This window comes from Mandrillus leucophaeus, unplaced genomic scaffold, assembly GCF_000951045.1.
Source record: "Mandrillus leucophaeus isolate KB7577 unplaced genomic scaffold, Mleu.le_1.0 Scaffold125, whole genome shotgun sequence".
Taxonomy (NCBI): Eukaryota; Metazoa; Chordata; class Mammalia; order Primates; family Cercopithecidae; genus Mandrillus; species Mandrillus leucophaeus.
The window spans coordinates 1,403,542-1,427,699 of NW_012100876.1; the positions used below are offsets into that span (position 1 = coordinate 1,403,542).

The 24,158-nt window shown below is 50.4% G+C and overlaps 1 protein-coding gene across 1 annotated transcript in view; it reads right to left on the bottom strand.

Annotated features, from left to right (window-relative positions):
* Nucleotides 1-24,158, bottom strand: part of NLRC5 (NLR family, CARD domain containing 5) — a 78,828-nt gene that overhangs the window by 6,578 nt on the left and 48,092 nt on the right. The window contains exons 24-40 of the mRNA XM_011971861.1: nucleotides 23,094-23,177; nucleotides 19,863-19,952; nucleotides 19,609-19,671; nucleotides 19,183-19,269; nucleotides 16,760-16,843; nucleotides 15,853-15,942; nucleotides 15,382-15,447; nucleotides 13,419-13,502; nucleotides 13,250-13,333; nucleotides 10,663-10,749; nucleotides 9,349-9,429; nucleotides 8,494-8,577; nucleotides 8,136-8,228; nucleotides 6,056-6,139; nucleotides 5,349-5,432; nucleotides 2,256-2,339; nucleotides 92-175 (exon numbers count right to left, since the gene is read on the bottom strand). Of these exons, the coding sequence (XP_011827251.1) occupies nucleotides 92-175; nucleotides 2,256-2,339; nucleotides 5,349-5,432; nucleotides 6,056-6,139; nucleotides 8,136-8,228; nucleotides 8,494-8,577; nucleotides 9,349-9,429; nucleotides 10,663-10,749; nucleotides 13,250-13,333; nucleotides 13,419-13,502; nucleotides 15,382-15,447; nucleotides 15,853-15,942; nucleotides 16,760-16,843; nucleotides 19,183-19,269; nucleotides 19,609-19,671; nucleotides 19,863-19,952; nucleotides 23,094-23,177 (1,413 nt within the window). The remainder of the gene's footprint in view (nucleotides 1-91; nucleotides 176-2,255; nucleotides 2,340-5,348; nucleotides 5,433-6,055; nucleotides 6,140-8,135; nucleotides 8,229-8,493; nucleotides 8,578-9,348; nucleotides 9,430-10,662; nucleotides 10,750-13,249; nucleotides 13,334-13,418; nucleotides 13,503-15,381; nucleotides 15,448-15,852; nucleotides 15,943-16,759; nucleotides 16,844-19,182; nucleotides 19,270-19,608; nucleotides 19,672-19,862; nucleotides 19,953-23,093; nucleotides 23,178-24,158) is intronic.

Here is a 24,158-nt window from a genome sequence, read left to right on the forward strand (position 1 = left end):
AGAAGCAAAGGGTGTGGTCAGGTAGCCCCTTGTCCTTGTCATCTTTCCCTGCCAAAATTGCCTGGGTCTGGGGGCAGGATGGGCAACTCACTCCAGCTCCTCCAGGCTGGTGGCAGCCCTGAGAGCCTCAGAAAGGTGGCAGCAACCGACATCACCGATACTGTTCCTCTTCAGTCTGGAAAAGCAGGGAATAGACCAAGAGACTTTCAGGAGCTTAAAGGCCTTTGCAGGTGCTGTGCTGAGAACTCTACAGTTTGCAAAGCCTTACACACCCAGGAACTCATATGCTAGCAGCAAAACTTCTGGGGGTCTTGGCAGGTGGGCGGTGGTGAGCAAGGTGGGAATTACTGTCCCCAATGTCCAGGTGAGAAAACTGAGACTCAGCAGTGAGACTTAGGGACTTGCAGGCTGGGTGGAAACGAATCCAGAGCCCCTGGCCCAGGAGCAGTCTCTACATTTCTTTGCCAAGCTTCACCTCAGCCTCTGTGTCAGGGATCTCCGGGCTGGCCCGGCTGAATGTTAGTTTCACGCGGGGTTCTCTGATTCACACAAATCAGTTCTCAGGGGCATATCATGTTCTCATCTATGCATATGGTAGGTTTTCCTTAAACCCAGCGTATTGTCTTTACTGAGCCCTGACCTTGCTCTGCCTGGGTAGGAAAAACCAACCAAACAGCTGAGGCAAATGGTCTTAGCCCCTTGGGAAGTATTTGTTTGTATGTTGTTTTTACTTTCTTTTATTTTGCAAATTAAATTTTAATGGAGCTGGGTGAGGTGGCTCACACCTGTAATCCCAGCACTTTGGGAGTCTAGGCAGGTGGATCAGCTGAGGTCAGGGGTTCAAGACCAGCCTGGCCAACATGGAGAAACCCCGTCTCTGCTCAAAAAATACAAAAATTAGCTGGGTGTGGTGGTGCACACCTGTAATCCCAGCTACTTGGGTGGCTGAGGCACCAGAATCACTTGAACCCGGGAGGTGGAGGTTGCAGTGAGGTGAGATCATGCCACTACATTCCAGCCTAGGTGACAGAGTGAGACTCTGTCTCAACAAATAAAAATAAAATAAAAATAAATAAATACATATTAACGGATCGCCTTTCAGTAAATTAATTTTGGGTGAAATAGTCCAATATGATATCTCCTCCTGGAACTTTCTAACCCCATTTCCTACCTACTCTGCTGTGCCCGAGGTGGGGGGTAGGAGGTGGTGTACTTGGATATAAACAAAGCAACGCTTTGTGTCACTACTTGGATTTGTTTTTTAGTCACAAGATTTCATGTTTTGAAAAATTGAAAGTAAGTGTCATGTTTATTTAACCTAGCGGCAGGGAGTGAAATCACAAAGGGAGTATAGGAAGGCCGCCCCATCTGAGTCTAGACACACACTACTCAAAGTGCAGACTGTGGCCCCCAGAATTGCTACCACCCGGAAGCTTGTTAGAAATGCAGTCTGGGGCCGGGCGCGGTGGCTCATGCCTGTAATCCCAGCACTTTGGGAGGCCAAGGTGGGCAGATCACCTAAGGTCAGAAGTTCAAGACCAGCCTGACCAACATGGAGAAAACCTGTCTCTACTAAAAACACAAAAATTAGCCGCGTGTGGTGGCACATGCCTGTAATCCCAGCTACTCAGGAGAATCGCTTGAACCCGGGAGGTGGAGGTGGCAGTGAGCTGAGATCGCGTCATTGCACTCCAGCCTGGGCAATAAGAGCGAAACTCCGTCTCAAAAACAAACAAAAAAAGAAATGCTGAGTTTGGGCACAACGGCTTAGGTCTGTAGTCCCAGCTACTTGGGAGATTGAGGCAGGAGGATCACATTCGCCCAGGAGTTTGAGGCTGCAGTGCACCATGACTGCACCTGTGCATCGCCAGTGCACTCCAGCTTGGGCCACATAGTGAAGCTCCAGCTCAAAACAAAAACAGAAACAAAACCACACACACAACCTAGGCAGAATTCCAGACCTGGGGAATCAGAATGAGCATTTTAACAAGAGCCCAGGGTGAACTGTGTGTGCCTCAAGGGTTGTTCTGCAACTTGGGCCTAAGCCCTTTAGGCCACTTTTGTAACCAGGAGGAAGCAGGTGGCATTAGAAGGCAAGAGCAGTGGGCACCCACCTGGGAGGGCACAGGGATGGGCCTGGGAGGGAGCCACAAAGGATCCCCAGGGAGGTGCCCTCAGTGCTTCCCTGGATGTGGTCCCAACTGAGTAGGGAGTGTTTCCTCCCACTCACCCCCACGGGCCACTCGGTCACTCACCTGAGGCTCTGCAGGCGGGTCATGTGGCTTAGTCCGTGAGTAAGCAAGGTCAAGGCGGAGCTGTTCAGCAGAAGGTGACCGAGGCTGGAGAAGAGGAGGCCAGGTGAACTTGGCATCTATGGGTGGGGCACTGTCCTGTCTGGGGGTCTGAGGCCTCTGTGCTTAGCAAGCCTAGGGACCTCCAAGACAGCCATTTATATCCACACAGTGTAAAAATTCTACGAAATGAACTGTACTGGGAGGTCCAAATGCTGTTTCTCTGCATGAATTACTGAGGTCAGGCAGGCAGCAGTTCTCTGTTCTGAACCTCACGGACCCAGACTAATGACCAGTAATAATGGCAGTCACATATTGAGCATAAAATGTGGGCCAAACGCAGGGCTTGGGGCCATCTGGAAAGGTGGGTTTATCATCATCCCCATTTTACAGGTGAGGAACGCCGAGGCTCAGAGAGTTAGAGAACTTGCTCAAAGTCATACACAAAGTGGTTGCTTCAGGAACAGAACCCAAAGCTATAGAAGCCCCATTCCTGGGCTCCAACCATATGTGACCCAGGCGATTGTACTTCTAGAGGCCCCCAGCCTAGGCAGGAGAGGAGAATAACAATAGCTAGCACTTGTAGAGTGTGAACTCTGACCAGACTCTAAGAATGTAACACATATTATCTCATTTAATCCTCACAACAACCCTAGCAGGGGAGATTGCTCTCATCCTCAGAGTTAAGATGAGGAGGCCAAAGAACAGAGAGGCTGACGGACTGGCACAAGTTCACACATGAAGAGGCAGAACTGGCTGGGCACAGTGGCTCATGCCTGTAGTCCCAGCACTTTGTGAGGCCAAGGCAGGTGAATCACTTGAGGTCAGGAGTTCAAGACCAGCCTGGCCAACAAAGTGAAACCCTGTCTCTACTAAAAACACAAACATTATCTGGGCCTGGTGGCACACGCCTATAGTCCCAGCTACTTGGGAGGCTGAGGCAGGAGAATCGTTTGAACCCAGGAGGCGGAGGTTGCAGTAAGCCGTGATTGTGCCACTGCACTCCCGCCTGGGCGACAGAGCGAGACTGGGTCTCAAATAAATAAATAAATAATAATAAAATAAAAAAGAGGCAGAAGCGAAAGATGGTCAACTGTCTTGGTCAACTGTTTTTCCTGGATGTGGGACTTCGTGTGCTAAAATGGGGAAAGCGCCAAGCAAACTGGAAGTGTCAGTTACCCTATCCAGAGTTGAACCCAGGCAGTGAGGCTCCTAACTAGTGTCCATGCTCCTACCTACTCCATCACAGGTAGACAGCTGGAAGAAGCTGGCTGGATTTGAGGGTAGCTGCCTGTGAGGAGTTACACTTGGAAATGACAGATCTGAGATGGGAAGAGACCTCCAGGCACTGACGATCCATCCCCTTTCTTTGGACAGAGAATATATCATATGCCCAGTTTACAGATAGAGCAAGTAAGGCAGCAGGAGGTAAGGAACAGCACTTGGTGCCTGGGAAATCAGAAGGAAGAAAAAGGCCCTCGGGGGCATGGATGAATCTGTCCTGTCCCCCATGGTACCACAAGCTCCTGGCCCCGGCCCAGGTGCCCAGCTCAGTACATATTTGTCGAATGCATGAATGAGCCAATGAATGACCTCCCTGGGCCTCTAATCCCCTGAATAAAAGCTTCCAGAAGGCTGAGCCTAGATGCAGGCACATGAAGAGTGGGCAAAGAAACAGACCAGTGAGATGACAGGAGGGCCCTGTGGTCAAAGGTCTCTGTAATCCCTCTTCTCCTTTTACCTGATCCTCTCCCCAGGAGAAGCAAAGAGGGACAAGTGGAAGAATTTCAACGTTAAGGGGCAAAAAGTCAAAAGGCTACTTTCAAGCTGAATTCAAAACATATGTAGAAAAAAAAATCTGGAGAAAAGTTCACAAACCGTTCAACAGAAGTTTTCTCAGGGGGTGTCATCTCCAGGGCATTTCATGTTGTTTGTTACATATTTCTAGAATGATGGAACTTTTTATAGCCAGTGTATATTTTTGGTCATCAGAAAAAGTTATGAGATGAAAAGCGGAAGATACTCTTGTTAAATTTTCTGTCCAGATACTGTTTAAACAGGAATCTGTGCAGGACGGGGACCTGACTTTTAGACTGAGGCTGTTTCTGGCATTTCTAAGAATTTGGTGACTTCAAATTATGGAAGAGAGTAGTAAAAGCTGCCAGTTACCAAGGAAACAACTGTAGACAAATGTAGTGGACATCTGTAGATTTTTTCTGCCCAGAGTTTGTTTCTTCTTCTATTACTCACACCCTGAAATACCACCCCTCTAAGTCCAGGAGACAGGGTGGGCATGTGCCCAGATCTGGCTAATGAGAATATTTTGTGCTCACAGCCACAGTGATTGCTTTAGGGTGGGGCAGGTGACCCAAGCTAGTCCAGTGAGACTCAATCTAGGACCTTTTGTTGTAACCACCGGGAGAATGGTACTCCCTTTCCACTAAGCTGAGAGAAAGCAAGCCTGCAGGTATAGGGATGGCCCGCCTGAGAAGGAAGCCAAGGTGGACAGAAAAAGAGTAAGGGCCAGAGTGAAGTACGTGAGAGAGAAGCCTGACAAATACAGAACCCCTGGATCCAGCTGTGCCTGAAGTGCGTGGCCTCATAATTTTCCATGACATAAGCCAGTACATTTTTGTCTTGGATTGCTTTGAGTTGCGTATTCTGTTTCCTATGACCAAGGTTCTTGCTGGCACTCAGAGCCAGAATAGAAAGTAAAAGGTCATGTAAGGGCATTCAGCTCACCTGGGTCCATCCAGAAACATGGCAGTTTGTGTTTACAAAACATGCAAAGGTTCCTTGGCATGCTACTCACTGACCATGCAGCACTAAGCACCATCACCACTCACTCACCCCCTTCCCCATTAACCACCGTCACCACTCACTGCCCCCTTCCCCATTAACCACCGTCACCACTCACTGCCCCCTTCCCCATTAACCACCGTCACCACTCACTCACCCCTGCCCCATTAACCACCATCACCACTCACTGCCCCCTTCCCCATTAACCACCATCACCACTCACTGCCCCCTTCCCCATTAACCACCGTCACCACTTACTCCAGCCTCTTTAGCATCCATTTCCCCTCAAGGGCCCTCATCAGCGCCTTGGTGCCCTCCTCATCAAATTGATTGTTAGACAAGCTGCAGAAGACCAAACAGAGGCCAGGGTTAGTGGAGCCTGCCCAGCCCTGGAGCTAAGCTGTCCTGTCAGCTCCCCTCTCCTGCTCTGTCCCCTGGGAGGCCAACTCTGCATCTGCACCCCCTGGGCCACCCTCGCTGTCCATGTTCTGCATGGGTATTTCTGGCCCCAGGGCTCAGGCTCTGGGTAGGCATGATAGTCACAGCCGGCCCAGCTGAGAAATGATGCCCTTATTTCTCATGAAGGCTGCAGAGAGGAAGCTGGGGGACCAGGGACACACACACACACACACACCCTCCTGTTCTTCAGCGCTCTCCATATAGCCTGACTCCCACAGCCAGCCCAGCAGAGCAAGGCTCATGAGCCCCATTTTCGCAGATGAGGCGATCAAAGCCCAGAGCAGAACAGGCATGCCCACAGCCTCCCTGTGAGTCAATGGTGAAATTCAGACCGAAGCTGTGGTGCTCATCCTTCCCCAGGCCACACCCAGCACTGCTGCACTTCATCGGGGGAAGGGTCATTAGTCGAAGTCCCATTGCCTGCCCTCCCAAATACCCTACTCCCTTCTCCACCCCTCACCCTCAGCTGGGCCACTTGTCCCCGATCCCTCCACTCTGCAACTCACTCCAGTTCCTCCAAGTGGTGGCAGTGGCCCAGACCAGATGCCAGGTGGGCAAGGCCCTCGGTGCTCACACAGCTGGAGGTCAGCCTGGTGGGGGTCAAAGGGCAACAGGTCAGTCGGGAGCCCTGGGTCTTGGGAGCTCTGAATGCTGGTGGCAGAGGGCAAGGATGTGGGGTAGGGATGTGGGGGGGCAATGTGAGGGGACCTCCTTTCCTTCACAAATCTCTTCCACCATGAACTCATTAAGCCACCATAGAGCTTGGAAGCAGAAGCATGGACTAGTTCAGTATTTCCTAAGCCACAATCATTCAGGTAGCAACTTCACAACTTAAGCCAGAATTAGGTATCACTGTAGTTTAGCTAGTTACTGTTGTTTATCACAAACTCTGCATCTTTAAAGCAAATACTGAAGAAGTGTCAAAGATCTATCTGTCCTAAAGAGTTTCTTCCTTTTTAAACATTTATTTTATTTATTTTTTGTAGAGATGGGGGTCTCACTATGTTGCTCAGGCTGGTATCAAACTCCTGGGCTCAAGCTACTCTTCCTCCTCGGCATCCCAGAGTGCTGGGATTACAAGCTTGAGCCACTGTGCCCAACCCAAGAGTTTCTTCTTGGTGTAATCAGTTAGATGGAAAGAAAATCAAAAGTTAGGAAAGCTACATTTTGCAACTGTCATACTGATTCATTGATTCGAGTAACATTAATGGCTGCTAAAATTTGCCAATGAGAGTTTGAGGAAGACCAGGATGTTTACATAATCTTAAAGTACCTCACCACATGATCTATGTTAATTACAAAGAGAAAGTCAGTAACTTTGCAAGTGGGGAGACCTGGCAGACACCACTGTCACAGGTGATCACAGTTACCATTACCAGCCCGAGGACACCGACACATCAGGTGCCCCGATGGAAGGCACAAAAACGCAGCATCACCTGTGTGATCTTCCTGCCCAAAGGCAGACTCCAACTCTAAACATGAGGAAACACCATACAAACCCAAGTGGAAGGACATTCTATAAAATAACTGGCCTGTAAATGTCAGAGAAATGCTATGAAAGACAAAGAAGGGCCAACGACCTGTTCCAGGTTGAAGAAGACACTAAAGAGATGACACTAAATGAGACTGTGATCCTGGATTGGATCCACGACTGGGAAAAACATGCAATAAGCAACATTATTGGGAGAACTGGTGAGATCGGAGTATAAACTGTAGTTGAGATAATAGTAGCGTATCAATGTCACATTTCCTGGATTTTATAATTTTACTGGATTATGGAAGAGAATGTCCTTATTTTTAGCAAATTCGCTGAAATGTTAAGGGGTAAAGGGACATGATTACAACTTCTAAATGGTTCAGAAAAGGAGAGAGGGAGAGAGTGGAAGAAGAGGGAGGTGGGGAAGAAGGAGGGAGGGAAGAAATGAGCAAATGTGGAAAAATATTGGCAAAATGTGAATTTGTTCTTTTTCCTTTTTTTTTTTTTTTTTTTTGAAACAGAGCCTCGTTCTGTCACTTAGGCTAGAGTGCAATGGCACAATCTTGGCTCACTGCAACCTCAGCCTCCCGGGTTCAAGCAATTCTTGTGCGTCAGCCTCCCGATTAGCTGGGATTATAGGCATGCACCACCACGCCCAGCTAATTTTTTGTATTTTAGTAGAGACGGGGTTTTACCATGTTGCCCAGCGTGGTCTCGAATTCCTGAGCTCAGGCAATCCACCCGCCTTGGCCTCCCAAAGTGCTAGCATTACAGACATGAGCCACCACGCCCAGCTCTAAGAGTGAATTTGGGTAAATGGCACACAGCAGTTCTCAGTCTTCTTGAAACTTTGTATTAGTTTGCAGTTATTTTAAAAGAAAAGCAATGAAAGAGCATTAAAAAGGGAATAACTTTCTTGCCATGTGGCTTAATGTTCCTGAGGTCATGTTTACAACTGGGTACCCCTAAAAATCATCTCCAGGGCCACCTGTGGTTTCTGTCCACAGGGTGAGACACTGAGTCCTCTGAGCCCAGGGCTGGGAATAACGGGAGGTGTCAGGGCAGGGCAGAGCTGCAAAGGCGCCTGAGTAAATGTCTTGTCTGCATACCGAAATGTCTTCAGCTCAGAGAGGGACAGCAGGAGGTTCTGTAGCAGCAGGGAACTGTCATCATTGTCCTCACAGAGGTTAACCTGAGACAAGCTGAAAAGGTCCAAGGATATTCCAGAGAATTTCAGGCTGGACACACCTCAGGGGTCATCACATCCAGAAGCGGGTGCCAAGAGAGGAGAAGGGGCCACCCAAGAGCTCCCCTGAGCCACCCTGGGGCTCTCCCTCCCCTCCACTGGCCAAGTGTGATTTTCTCCTGCACAAGGAAGAGAGAATGCTAGGGTCACACGTGGCCTGGAGTAGGCACCAGGGTCAACCAGAGAACTTAGGGCCCCACACAGAGTTTCCGGGTGCTGACCTGAGCTGCTGCAGCCTGGCACACGTCTCCATCAGCTGCCCCACAAGAAGGCTGTGGTGGGTCCCAAGGTCACAGTGAGTCAACCTGGACAGAGACAGGGAGATGACAGTTTCTGAACATCTGGTCCAGTATGGGGGATTCAGTCTCCGCCTGCAAGGAGCTTATGGTGTAGGGGGAACTAAATGCCGATCAAACGAAGTCCTACAGTTTGCTATTCACTTATGAGAAGTGCTAGGAAGCAGGAGTCCAGATGGGGCAGCTGGTATGGTTGTGCAGGTTGTTCACTGCACAAGGACACGCAGCCGAGGAGGTGAAGTGAGGCTGAGATCCTACCATGCTCTATTTCCCAGAATGTACACAGGCAGGGCTGCAGCCACTCAAAACGGTGACATTTTAATTTCCAAAACTGTGCCATATGGATTAGAGGTGCTGTGAATCCAGGGATCTAAAACAGTGGATAATGGAAGTGTTTGACGAAGTCTTGGGGTCCAGGGGGCCTCCCTGAGGTGGTGGCATTTAAGCTGAGACCTGAGGGATGAAGAGAAGCTAAGCAGGTGAAGAAGGTAGGCGCGAAGAGAACATTCTGGGCAGCGGGCACAGCCAGTGCAAAGGCCCTGAGGTCTAAGCAAGATGGTGTTCAGGGAACTGAAAGTTCGTGGGGGTGACTGGAGCTGAGACTGGGGCCTGGGGTGGGGCTGAAGCACCTCAGAAGTGGGTTGGTCAGACCTCTGTAGGCTGTGTAAAGACTTGGAACCTCTAAGGACTCTGGGCAGGGTGGCGACTGTTGGTCAGAAGCAGCCCTGAAGCCTCCCCAACACCAGCACCTGCCTTGGGGTCCCTGGTGCTGGGTCCCACCTGAGTGCCACAGCTTCTGGATTCTCTTCCTGGCGAGGAAATTCCAGCTGGACACAGAGCTGCTGCTGGGTCTTGGAGATGCTGAGGAGCGAGCCGTAGACAATGTGAGGCCGGGCAGCCTTCCTTGGAGGGCCCAGCTGGCACCCGGGCTGCCCGGTTCCAACTCTGAGACCCTTTGCCTGGGTCCCCTTCTCCCCTGCCAGGGACCAGCTTAGGATGGGAAAGTAGGCGCTTCCGTGAATCACACACGATACCCCAAGTAGTGCCTTTTCAACAATTTTTCTTTTTCTTTTTTTTTTTTTTTTAGAGGCAGGGTCTTCCTCTGTGACTCAGGCTGGAGTGCAGCCTGGTGGGTATGATCACAGCTCACTGCAGCCTTGAACTCTGGGCTTCAGTGATCCTCCTGCCTCGGCCTCCCAAAGTGCTGGGGTTACAGGCGTGAGCCACCGCGCCTGGCCCTTTTCAACAATTTAAAGTTAATAAGTTGATGAGGCTTTTCAGACCATGACAGAAAGCCATTAGAGGGGTCCAAGGGCAGTTCCAGAATTTTCTGAGGGAGGGGCACAAGAATCAGAGTGTGGTGGAAGGGTGGGGTAGGGGATGTGTCTGGAGTCTCCATGTGCGCTCTAAGCTCACCGCCTTTACTTGAATGTTATATTCATGGAGGTGCTTATGGGGAGAGGGCTATGGGAGAGGATAAAGTCCCCAGAGCATCCCCTTGTTCACTCCTGGAGAGAAGGAAGAAGCAGGGCAGGCTGTGTGGCTGGTGACAGTACATCAGACATCTTTACAGGCTCCAGTTCTTGTAATCCTCCCAGCCCCACAAAGGGCTGTAATTAGACTCTTTTGTAAGAGCAGGAGGTTGAGGCCAGAGAGACACAGTAATGGGCTCCAACCAGTAAGCGACTGAGTTGGGATCTGAACATAGGTGAGTGGGATGCTAAAAACCATTGCTATTAGCTACTCTGTGTGTCACTGTGTTGTTTCTGGTTGAAGAGCTATCATGTGCGTTACTGCATCTGGGGGCCCCTTCCAAGCAACCAGCGTGGACTCCTAGCCATGTCTGCCTGGATCCAATAGCCCTTTGTTTTGAATCTGGGGATGTCTTCTGCTGACACTGTGGCTTGACTACTGCACTAGTCCCAACAAATGTGTAGCCCCTCACACATACCCCAGGAGCTCCTGCCACCCTGGGGACATGGAGAACTAGCTGGTGACACAGCTATTACCCCACAGGATGAGGGAAGGTCAAGGAAAGATTCCAACGCTCATGAAAGGTGAAGAATTCCAAGGGGGCCTCTTCTCTGGACTCACCTGATTTCAGTGACACTGCCTGAGGCCTGGGCGCAGACTTCTAATAGGGAGAGGATGCCAGCTCTGTCCGCCCATGGCTCCTGCACCCTGTCACAGAAGGGGATACAGATAAGGTCCCCCAGGGTGAGCAGCAGACAATCAGCACACATGACGGGGCCGGGGGAGGAGTGTCAAGGGGGGGCCTAGAGGCTTTTTGAGTTTTTTTGCTTGTTTTAAAACTATAAAATACAACTAGGCATCAATCTAAAAAAGTAAATTAACATCACCCTTATTCCAACAACCATGATTGTGACAATCCAAACAGAAAATATTATTTTTCAAATGATATTTTATATTTATATTTTATGTTTTATTTATTTATTTTTGAGACAGGGTTTTGCTCTTTTTGCCCAGGCTGGAGTGCAATGGCATGATCTCGGCTCACTGTAACCTCCGCCTCCTAGGTTCAAGCGATTCTCCTGCCTCAGCCTCCCAAGTAGCTGGGATTACAGGCATGTGCCACAGGTGAGATCGTGCCACTGCACTCCAACATGGGCGACAGAGCGAGACTCCGTCTCAAAAAAAAAAGTTATTTTGGGTGCTCTAGCAATTCTGGATATATAACCAAAATAATTGAAAGCTGGGACTTTCTGGCTGGGCGTGGTGGCTCATGCCTAGCACTTTGGGAGGTCGAGGTGGGAGGATCACTTGAGCTCAGGAGATTGAGACCATCCTGGGCAAAACAGTGAGACCTCGTCTTTATTGTTTTTGAAATAAAACAACATTGAAAAAAGAAAGCAGGGACTGTCAATTGGACACTTGAATGGACAACCCAAGTGTCAACTGACAGATGAGTGGACACACAAAACGTGGCCTATCCACACAAAGGAATATCATGCAGCCTTAAAAAGGAAAGGGCCGGCTGCTGTGGCTCACACCTGTAATCCCAGCACTTTGGGAGGCTGAAATGGCAGATCATCTGAGGTCAGGAGTTCGAGACCAGCTGGTCAACATAGTGAAACCCTGTCTCTACAAAAATACAAAAAAATTTAGCTGGGTGTGGTGGTGGGCACCTGTAATCCCCGCTACTCAGGAGGCTGAGGCAGGAGAATCGCTTGAACCCAAGCAGTGGAGGTTGCAGTGAGCTGAGATCGCACCACTGCACTCCAGCCTGGGTGACAAGAGCGAGACTCCGTCTCAAAAAAAAAGGAAGGAAAGTCTGACATAGTGACACATGCTGCAACATGAATGAACCAGAGGACATTATGCCAAATGAAATGAGCCAGTCACAAAAAGACAAATACAGACAAATACAAATGAATCCACTCATATAAACTATTTAGAGCAGTCCAATTCATAGAGACAGAAAGCATAATGGTGGTTGCCAGAGGCTGGGGTAGAGGGAAAATGGGATGTGGTTTCATGGGGACAGAGATTCAGTCTTGCAAGAGGAAAAGAGTTCTGGAGACTGGCCGTACAAAAAAGTGAATGTACTTAACACAACTGAATGGTACACTTAGAAATGGTTAAGATGGTAAATTTTGTTATGTGTATTTTATAACAATTTTTTACAGGTTGTTTTGGAGAACAGCCAGTCCTTAGGTGCCTTGTCACAGGCTGCAATGAGAAGTGCACAGCTCTGTCGGTGACGCAAGTTTTTTGGGCACAAACATGAAACTGAATGTCGTGGAGCCTTTTGATCTAACTTCCAGTTTCCAGGAAAGTCAGGGGTTAGTGGAACACGAGCCATGACATCATGAGAAAGCTACCAGAGTCAGGAGCGGGACAGTCTGCAGTACACACAGTTGCTGATTTTGTCAACAGACACTGACATGAAACAGAAAGCTGTGGTGAGGGGGTGGGGCGGTGATGCCTCAGGTTAGAAAAGTCAGAAGACCATCGCCACCCTGTGCAAATGGAGACCAGATGTGACTAGATCCTGGATCCCACAAGCCAGCTGTGTCATCTGGGGGACAATGGGGACATTTTAGATTAGACTAGGTAGTACCTGACACTAAGGAATGGCTCACTGAGTTTCTTAGGTGTCCTGATGGAACTGTGATTACAGAGAAAATGTCCTTATTTTTGGAGATTCATGGTGAAATATTTAGGAGTGGATTATGAGGTCTATAACTTAGTTGAAACCGTTTCAGCTGAAATAAAAATAAAAATATGAAGCAAATATAAAAAATTATGAACAACTGTCAAATCTAGGTGCTGGGAACAGGGGTTTTAAAAAATTTTTCTTTCTACTTTGGTATTTTCTTTTTCTGAGTGTTTTAAAATGATCATGGTGAACAGACAGATAAGAACTTTGTTTCAGTTTATTTTTGTCCTCAGTTCAGTATCCTCTGGAACTTTCTTTTTTTTTGTTTTTTTTTTTTCTTAAATCCCAAAACACAGGCCTCCAGCCCGGGGAAGGACAGTTTCTCTGTGTGCCTTGTGAGGTCTCTGGCACAGATGAACAGGGTTTGCTCAGGGTCCAGACGGCAGGGTTGTGGGTACAGGAAATGGCCGAGGCCATGATCCTGGGGGCCTGTTACTGCAGTGCTGCCCCTGCTCCCATTCACGCCATGGCCCCTCCCAGAGGCAGCGGGGGAAGAGGTACCTGAGGCTGAACAGCCCTGCGGGTCGTCCCACCAAGCTCAGGAGGATGGCCAGCTGCTCCTGGTCCAGGCAGCACTGGGTCAGCCTGGGGACAGAGGTCAGTCATTGAGGTGGCTCTGGCAGGGTGCCCCACCCCTCTGCTGTCCTCATAGGCTGGGCGGGTCACTCACGTGAGCTCTGTCAGCTGCAGGGACTGGCTCAGGCCGGTGGCCAGCCTGGACACGTGCTCTGGCCGGAAGCTGCACTCACTCAGCCTGAGGGCAGAAAGCCAGGGCAGAGCCTGGGTGAGGCCTGTGGGCACTGCTGCCCAGCTTCAGCTCAGCCTCCCTGAGGGCCTACTGGGGGAGCATCCCACCCCCGAGGGCAAAAGCCTGGATCAGGGCCTGAGAGGACAAAGATGCAGCTCCTGCCCTGGGAGCTTCCTGTCTCTTTGGGGAGGAACCTCCCGTACCCCCTGTAAGAAAGTATTAGGAGTAAGTTATTTAGGGAGCCTGACTCTAGGCCAGGCATTGTGTCAGCCTCTGGGTGCACGGGACTTCCTGCCTTACCCGCAGGGTCTCCTTTAATTCTCATAGCACGAATTAGAGGTGGGAAACTGACTAAGCCAAGGACACACAGCAGACAAGAAATAAGGGCAGAATCGGTTTTCCATCTAGGTCAGTCTGACTGCAGACCCCAAACCTTTAACCACTGCCTTACTCTCCAGGACCAGCACTGGCTGAGCTCCCTGGGGAGGAAGGTGTGCCTGGGATTCTCCGTGGGGCCTGCTATCCAAGGCACCTCAGCCCTGGGTGGTCAGCAGACGGGCCCAGCCAAGCGAATGGGCACAGTGAACGTCAGGGCGGTTCACTCTGATGGAGCAGGGCTGCTGGGATGCTTACAGGAGGGGCTGATGTTTGAGATGGGTTTTAAAGGATTGGGAAAATTTTATTTCAGAAAAGGCAAGGAAGGGAATGTTGGGCTGAGTGCGGTGTGAGCAGAGGCAGATAAGCTTCAGGCAGGGCTTGATCCAGGAGCAAATAGTGAAGGTTGTGGCTAAACAGAGTGTGTGTGTGTGTGTGTGTATGTTGTGTATGTGGTATTTGTAGGTATTATGTGGTGTGTGTGCCATATTTGTAATGTGCCAGGTATGTATATGGGGGGTTTGTTTTTGTGGGGGGTGTGTGTATTGTGCGGTGTGTGTGGTGTATGTGTGTGTATGTGGTATGTGTATGGTATGTGGTGCGTGTGTGTGTTATGTGTGCTGTGTGTTCTGTGTGTGTTGTGTGTGCTGTGTGCTGTGTGTAGGGTGTGCATGGTGTATATGTGGTATGTAGGGTTGGTGTGTAGGTTGTGTGTGTGGTGTAGGGGAGGTGGGAAAGAATGTGGTGGAAGGTGACAGTTGGATCAGACTGTGAGGGAGAAGATGCTAGGGACTTTGAACTTCAGCCTGGGGTTAATGGGGAGCCACTGAGGGACACAGAGTAGCAGAGGGGCAGTCTCAGATGTGTGTTGTGAAGATCCCTCTGGGGGCCGTGGAGTGAATGGAGGGGAGGAGGCCTGACAGGATGCAGGGATCAGTTTGGAGGCTCTGTTCACAGCTGAAGTGAGACATGTAAAGGAACTGGCCCAAGGCAGTGGCAGTGAGTCAGGGCTACCAGGAATAATAATGATGATGATGATAATAATAATAATAATAATGATAACAGTAATAATAACAGCTGACAGCACTCCCATGAGCCAGACCTTTTCCTGGCACTTTATATTTATTAACTCATTTAATCCTCACATTAACCCTAAGGGGTAGGTTGTGCTATTATCCCCATTTTACTTGTCCAGGGCCACATAGCTGGTAAGTGGCAGATCAGGGATTTATTTTCAATTGGCTTCAAAATATGTAACCATGACACTCAGAAGCCTCAGGGCCTGTAGTCACGACATGGCTGAGAGGCACAAGTTCACTGCCAAGGCCCTGGCTGAGACTGGAGGTGCAAGGGCATCAGGGGTAGATCTGGGGAACAGTCCCAGGCCGTGAGCTTGAAGCTGCTCTCTGGAGGAGGAGAGGGCCCAGGGAAGAGGGGGCCATGGAAGCCGCTGTGGGTTCAGCCTCCTCTCCCCTCTCCCTCCCCTGTCCCATCACCCCGCAGGGATTACCTGAGTGTCTTCCCAGCCTGGTCCTCTTTGGAGAAGTGAATCCGGAAGCTCTGCTCGGAGCCCAGGCTGCAGAGAGAAGGGCCTCAGGAAGCGCGGTGCCCAGATGTGCCAGCCTCCTAGGCACCCAGGGCACCCACGGGGCACAGAGAGGGAAGCAGGGCTGCACCCACAGGGACAAGGGGGGATGAAGGCCTCAGAACCAGAGGAGACCCACAAACTCATTCTGTGAGCATGGCAATACCGGGCCTTCCCACCCCATGTCCTCTGTGGTCCCTATGGCACCCGGGCATCAGGGGATGGAAATTATGATCCTATGCTCAGGAAACCCTGAGATTCAGAGAGAGGCAGAGGTTGCCCCAAGCCAACCAGATGGAAGGCTATAAAGTGTGGGTGTCTTACTTCTCCCATCATCAGCCAGGGGCACCTGCTGACCAGCAGAAAAGGGCTTTTTGGGGACCAACATCCCCTTACTTCACTGAGGCCTCCCGGACACGTGGGCAGGAGGGCAGGGTCTCCACCAGGTACAGGGCACTTTCCTGGGAAACGCTGTTGTGACTCAGACTAGAAGGGAAATGGGGATGAGAATGGGAGTGAGGGCAGGACCTCCATGGAGCCCTGCCCAGCCCCCTCCGTCTCCCCTCCAGCTGTCATTTCTAGGAAGAGAAACCTCCATGTCTAAGCATCCATCTCCAGATGGACACACTGAGGCCCAGAAGGATACCATCCCCACACAGGCAGAACTGGCACCAGACCCTGAGTCTGTGAGCGCTGCACTCACCCTGCCCGCTGCCGCTGTGGTCTGGGGCAGGGCACTGGCAAGGCCGGGCTGGCAGCTCTAGCCCCAAAAAAGCACAAAGCTCAGTTGCCTAGCAACAAGTGGCATCCTGGCGCTGGCTGTCACTCCCCCGGGTCACTGGGGAGATGGGGCAAGCATGTGGATGACTTCCTAAGGCACCTTGCCTGCTGCAGGGGCATCTCCAAATTTATGTCCCACAGATTGGGTCAGAAGAACTTCAGGGACAGGATGGACCAGGAGCCAGGCGGCTGCAATCCCACATCAGCTAGCTGGGGATGGAATGTTGCTTCCCTGTCCCCAGGTCCATTTGGCTGTAGGGGTGCATGGAGGGGCAACTCCACCCTGCCATGAGTCACAGCCTCTCTTGGGTATTTGGTGGAGGCTCTGCCATGGTGGGTGTGAGGGACAGAGGATAGGACTCAAGGCCAGGGGAGTGAAGGCAAGGGAAGACTCGCCCCTTGCCCTCTGCAGACCTTGTCCTCTGGGGCTCCGGGGGATGCCCTCAGAAGGAGCCCCCTCGTGCTTTTGGCCCAGGGAAGGCTTCATCCTTGCTATCTGTCCTTCATGCTGCTTTCCACTTACTCAAGCGAACCGGAGATGGGCACCTGCGGCAGACATTCCAGAAGGCATCTGAGCCCGCTGTCACCCAGCAGGTTTGCTGAGAGGCTGTAGGGAGTAAGGAGCAGTGGCGGTGATCAGAGGTGCCTCCTCAGCCTGAGATGCTCCTCAGTTACCAGGAGCCTGCATCCACTGTCACTGCTACTGGACCCCATGTCAGGGTCACCAGTGCCACCACTATCACCAGTATCACCACCATCAATCACCACCACCACCAATATCACCACCACCAGTATCACCACCATCACCACCACCAATACCACCACCACCATATCACCACCATCACCACCACCACCACCACCAATATCACCACCACCAGTATCAGCACCATCACCACCACCACTTTCATTATCACCACAATTCTACACCACCGAGCCCAGTACCACCATCACAATTGCTTCCATCACCACTAGAACGACCAGCAACTCCTACGTTCTCTGCTACCATCCCCTCCCCAGCACCACAGTAAATCCGTCCTCATTGTCCTCTTCCATATCGGGTGACCACTCCCAGCTCATGTGCCTCCAGCAGGCTTTCAGGGGTTAAAGAAAAACCAATTTGCCTTCACCACGCCCTCAGTCTGCATCATTTGGGATCCACAGTTTTTGAATGAGAGGAAATTCAAAGAAAAAAAAAAGTTTGGAGGATGCATTAAACCCATAGATTTCTTCTTTTAATCTGGGAATACAATGTCAATATTGGAAACCTCACCTGAAGTTTCTTACTTCCCTTCATTGCAGCATTCTGTGGTTTTATTTATTTATTTATTTTGAGATGGAGTCTTGCTCTGTTGCCCAGGCTGGAATGCAATGGCACGATCTTGGCTCACTGCAACCTCTATCTGCCAGGTTCAACTGATTCTCCTGCCTCAGACTCCCAAGTAGCTGGGATTACAGGCATGTGCCACCACGCCCGGCTAATTATTTTTGTATTTTTAGTAGAGACAGGTTTTCACCATGTTGATCAGGCTGGTCTTGAACTCCTGACCTCAGGTGATCCAATCACTTTGGCCTCCCAAAATGCTGGGATTACAGGCGTAAGCCACCGCGCCCAGCTAGTTTTAGCTACAGTGTCAGAAATAATATAACCAGTGTGTCCTGGAGCATCTGATTTTCCTCCAGGTCTGTGACATTTTTGATGCTTGTTAACTTCCTCTTTTCCTGAGAAACGTCATTTAAAAATCGGTTTGTCTTATGAAGCCCCTTAATAAAATAGTCTTTAAAATAAGAAAAATTGGCCGGGTGCGGTGGTTCAAGGCTGTAATCCCAGCACTTTGGGAGGCTGAAGCAGGCAGATTGCCTGAGGTCAGGAGTTCGAGACCAACCTGGCCAACATGGTAAACTCTGTCTCTACTAAAAATACAAAAATTAGCCGGGCGTGGTGGCTCACGCCTGTAATCCCAGCTACTCGGGAGGCTGAGGCAGGAGAATTGCTTGAATCCAGGAGGCGGAAGTTGCAGTGAGCCGAAATCGTACCACTGCACTCCAGCCTGGGCGGCAGAGCGAGACGCCAAAAAAAAAAAAAAAAAAAAAAAAAAAAAAGAAAGGAAGAAAAAGAAAAGAAAAATTTCCCTCTATAATGAAAAACAAAAACCTCAAAGACATATTTCTGATTCATATCTCTTTAAAATACATTCCAAGCGCAGTGGCTCATGCTTGTAATCTCAGAAATGAAAATTGTGTGGCATTTTTGGTGGACTGCTCTCTTTATTTCCCACTGGTCCTAGGCTGGATTCCTAATGCGTGTGAGTAGGGACTCTGCATTTTACTAGCTGTGTGACTTTGGGTAAGTTTTTACACTCTGTGTCTCAGTTCCCTCATCTGTAAAATGAGAACAATACTAGTATCCAGGGATACGGGAAAGATAAAAAGAACACGTCAAGCACTTAGAGGAGAAAGTGCTCAATAGGTGTTAGCTATTATTATTCCACCCATGCAGGGGCTGACTATTCGAGTACCCAAGACAGGCCACGCGGATACCACATCTCGACAATACAAGAGACTGCAAGACCCAACCCTGGCTGGCTGTGCGTCCCTCCTCAGGAAGAGTCATTTAGTGCTTTTAACCACCTGCTGAGCCAACAATGAATCTTGTGTTTTAGCCCCCATCTGCCAGCAGAGCTTGCACACACTTGAGGCTGAGGGCCAAGTCAGAGGGCGCACCGTGGAACTAGCTCCACCACTCAGAGAGTGGGGGCGGGAGAGAGAAAATTGATTCAGGGAAGCTTTGGGTATGTGACCCAAAGTCCCAGGCATCCCTGACAGCTGGTCCTGAGAGGCGTAGGCAGGCACATGACTCTATGGGCACACACGGACCCTCTTCTCCCCTCCAGTGCCCCTCAGGCATGCATCCATGCTCCTCTCCTTCCTCCTCCTCCCTCAACTTACTCCACCTGGCTGAGGTCTTTACACTTGCTCAGCAACCTGCACAGTGACTCCACATGCTCCTGGCTGAGGCTGCAGCCCGTGAACCTGCTGGACGGAGGTAGAGGGGACAAGCAGGGGATGGGGCGTTTGGCCACTGAGACCACCTCCACCCTGGCTAGTCCAGGGCACAGCTTCCGAGCTCCAGGTGGGTCTCCATTCAAGCTTGGACCCTCTGGAAGTGTCCAGAATCCACTGCTCCCACCCCCACAGTAGATCCCACCCGGACCTGTGTTTCTTCGTGCTGGCGCGAAACAAGTCCCTCTGCAGGGCTGTTCCACACGAATGTTTTGTGCTAGGCAGTCTGTATGCTGCTCTCGCCACCCAGGAGGCAGATCTACTGGTTCCCAACATCAACTAGCTGCCTGGGCACGGTTTAAGGGGACTTACCCACAGCACACGCCTTCCTGTTCCTCATTGGATCTGAAGTGCAGGGTTGCATGGTGCAGAGACCTGGAGCAGACAGCACCTGGGTCAGACAGCTGCAGCCACAGCCTCAGGATGTCCCCACGAGGCCAGCACCCCTCCTCCAGAAGCCCAGTCTCTAGTTGGGTCCTACTGGCTTCATCCTACCCCCTCATACCCACCAGACTCCAGGCGCAACCCTTCAGGACTAGTCCTGGCTGTCCCAGGGGAATGCCCACCTGAGATCCACCTTTTTAACCCGTGGGCACAGGCTTAAGGTGTTGGCCAGCAGGAAGGGGCTTTTCGGGGACAGTCCCGTCTGACTCAGCCTGAAAAGGAAAGGGGGTAGATCCCAGCAAGATGAGTGGACAAGGAATCTGGCTAGGCTGGAGGGTAAGGAAAGGGAGGGTGGGGAGGGGTAGCAGCTCAGCAAGGCAATAGGGAAGCAGGCAGGGGCTCAAGAGGCACAAATAGGGCTGAGGGTCAGGCAGATTTGGATTTGAGTCCCAGTTCTGCTTACTGGCTGTGTGATCTTGGACAAGTGACTTCACCCCTCTGAGCTTCAGTTTCCTTATCTGGAAATCAAGACTTGTCACGTATGACGCTCGAGGTATACGAGAATTTAATTACATCATGCAGGTGTGCTGCCGGGCATGGGACCTGTGCTTGCTGTTATTATTACTATTGTTTTTACCTGCAAGCACACATTTCACAGGCAAGTCCTTGCTCACAGAGAGTGGGAAGCTTCAGGCCCTTCGGACACAGTTTTTAAACCTTAGCGCTATTGAGATGTGGGGTCTGATAATTCCTTGTTGTTGGGGGCTGTCCTGTGCCCTACAGGATGTTTAGCAGCATCCCAGATCTCTAATCATTCGATGCCAGTAGCAGCACCCCTCACCCGCGGTCACGACCACCAAAAATATCTGCAGACATTTCCAAATGACCCCCAAGGGTGAAAATCACCCCCAGTTACAAACCACTGCCTTAGAGAAAGTGAGATGGGTCCACCTTGCTCTCAGAGGCAGCCTCAGCACGTCAATTTGCCTCACCCAGTAATTGCCCTATCAGCTTGTCTGTAAATTCCACTCTCAAGATCCACCCTGAGTCTACCCACTTCCATCCCACCCCAGCAATGATCAGCCTCCAGCATCATTCAACTTGCTGCACACATCTCTTCCCATTCTCATTTCCACTCATATCTCCCAATCCCTTCTCTACCCAGCACTCAGACTGAACTTTTGAAAACCCAGATGAGGACCAGGCACAGTGGCTCATGCCTGTAGTCTCAGCACTTTGGGAAGCTGAGGCGGGTGGATCACTTGAGGTCGGGAGTTTGAGACCAGCCTGGTCTGTCTCTACTAAAAATACAAAAATTAGTCGGGCATGATGGTGCACACCTGTAATCCCAGCTACTTGGGAGGCTGAGGCACAAGAATTGTCTGAACCTGGGAGGCGGAGGTTGCAGTGAGCTGAGATTGCACCATTGCACTCCAGCCTGGGTGACAGAGTGAGACCCTGTCCCCACCCTCTCCCACGAAAAAGAAAGAAAGAAAACCCAAATTATTCCTCTCCCTTTCATGTTCCCAGAAACAAAAGTCTAAACTCTCCCCATGGGCGCCAGGCCCCGTGCGACCCAACCTGAGCCCATCTCTCTCTTTCTCCTCTCCTCGGACTGTCCCTGCCAGCCACTGTGCTCTTACTGCATTGGTTCTGCGCTGTTCCTAGAGCCCACCAAGCTTAATCATGCCTCAGGGCCTCACACATGCCGTTCCCTCTGCGTAGAATGCAGTTCCCTGCTCTTCACAAGGTGAGCTCTCTCTCTTCCTTTAGGTCCCAGCTCAGCGTCCTTCCTCAGAGACGTTCCCTGATGGCTTCTGCCATCATCTAAATCACCTCTCTAGCCACTCTTCACCACATCCCGAGAAAATTCCCTTATAACTGGCTAAGTTCATCTTACTTGATTTTACTTTACTTATTTTTCAGCTCCCACTACTGTAAGATGAGCTCCAAGAAGATAAGGACATAGTCAACTTTTTCTGCCGTGTCTCCAGCCCCTCACACAGTGCCTGGCCCACAGTAGGGGCACAAGCACTACAGGCTGAGTATATAAAGTTTAAACCCTGGCAAGGGGTCAGGCTGACCACCCCACCAAAGGCAGACGAGGAGTCGGGGTGAAGCTGTGTGACTTAGGCAAAGAGAAGTTCCTCTCTGGTCTGAGGTTACCAACCTGTTCAATTTTAACCTGCCACCTTTTATGTCCAAAGGAGTCCTGTCTGACTTATTCTTTCCAGGCAGGGGGGACTATTACAGGGTGCCATGGGGTGCTGTGAGCTGGGCTGTACTTGCCCCTGGAATGTGGTCACGTCTCCTCCCTCCCTCCCTCCCAGATAAAACCCAAGCATAAGCGAGATCCTGGAGGTGATGTGAGCCATCTTAGGCATTCCAGAGAGCCCCAGCCTTTGCACTGATGTTATTAACATTATGAGTTACTTTCCTGTTATATTTTTTCATCTCAGCTGCAGCTGCTTTCCCCACCGCTAGAAGAATGTTTAAAGTAAGAAAGTTATTTTTTTCTTTTTCTTTTAAAAAAGGTTTTTTCTTTTTCTTTTCTTTTCTTTTTTGAGATGGAATTTTGCTCTTGTTGCCCAAGCTGGAGTGCAGTGGTGCGATCTCGGCTCACTGCAACCTCCGCCTCCCAGGTTCAAGCAATTCTCCTGCCTCAGCCTCCCAAGTAGCTGGGATTACCGGCACCCACCACCACGCCTGGCTAATTTTTGTATTTTTAGTACAGATGGGATTTCACCACATTGGCCAGGCTAGTCTCAAACTCCTGACCTCAGGTGATCTGCCTGCCTTGGCCTCCCAAAGTGCTGGGATTACAGGCATGAGCCACCGCACCTGGCCTAAATCCTTTTAAATTCTAACCAGTCTGAGCTGAAATTAGAAAACAGTTTTAATACTCTGGGGCATGCTGCTTAAATTCCCTTTTTGCAGAGTTTGATGGTGATCTTTCAAAAGCAGCATGTGATATACACAGGACCTACATCTGTACAGCCCCTTTCTACGAGTGGGTGACCTTCCCGTGGGTGGGGAGAAGTAGGACAGCTCATTTGTCACAGATCTTCCATTTCTTAAGTTGATTTTAGAATAACTTATTTGAGTCCCAACCCTGGGGGAATGGGCGGGGAATATTAATCCCATTTGTCAGATGAGGAAACTGAGACGCAGAGGAGGCAAACGATGCCCCCTGAGGTTGACAAAGTATTAGGGTGGAACTGGAAGCAGATTTGAGTTCCCAGTTGTGCCGGGTAAAATGAGAAAACAGTCTAAGGAAAGAACAGAGCGGGTAGAGGGGGTTGGAGGGGGTAAAGGGGAGTTGAGGGGTTAGAGGGCAGATACAGCTTTGCCATGGAGGAGCCTTAGGGACACGAGCACAAGGAACTGGGAAATAGGAAAAACTCTCGTCTTACTGCAGCAGGCTCAGCTGAGGGAGTCGAGGGAGGCAGTCCAGCAGAGTCTCCAGGCTCTGGTCACTCAGGAACTCGCAGGACAATCTGTGAAACAAAGCATGTGGATGAGGTGGGGGAACCTTCCAGGAAGGTGGGGAGCACGGCCTCACAGCCAGAGCCTTCTGGAGATGGGACCTAATCAGGGTCACCTGAAACATTCTTTCCTAGCACTGGGTCCATGGGTTATCTGTGGGGCTGGAAGAAGAGGAAGGTCTTGTAAGTTTGGAAAATACGGGGTTAAGCCAAATTAAATGGTTTTGTTTGCTGCAGGGCTTCTCCGAGGCTGTGATAGGCTGCTGTGCATTATGAATTTCCAAGGAGCTATAGCAGACTTTTCCCCAAACTAAATGGACTAGCAGAGGGCCATGAAGGTCAGTGTTCTGCCAAACATGTTTGTTAGGAAAAGAATGTGGCTGGGCACGGTGGCTCATGCCTGTAATCCCAGCACTTTGGGAGGCTGGGGTGGGTGGATCACCTGAGGTCAGGAGTTTGGGACCAGCCTAGGCAGCATGGCAAAATTCCACCTCTACTAAAAAAAATACAAAAAATTAGCCAGGCATGGTGGTGCGCACCTGTAGTCCTAGCTACTCAGGAGGCTGGGGCATGGGAATCGCTTGAACCTGGGAGGCAGAGGTTGCAGTAAGCCAAGATCACACACCACTGCACTCCAGCCTGAGTGACAGAGTGAGTCTCCGTCTCAAAAAGAAAGAAAGAAAGAAAGAGAGAAAGAAAGAAAGAAAGAAAGAAGGAAGGAAGGAAGGAAGGAAGGAAGGAAGGAAGGAAGGAAGGGAAAACAATGCTGCCTCAACCCAGATGAGTGGATATGACAATGGAAATTCAGCATACAACAGGTCAGCAAAGGAGAAAGGGACTGGCTCGGGTCTCCAGTTGCCCACTAACACCAGACCAACCACCTCATCATTGTCCAGATAATTTGTCAGAACCCAGTGCATTTAGGAGAAACTCCAGATACCCGCCTTGCTGTCTGTGCTCTAGATGGAGGACCAGGACAACTCAAGACTCTGA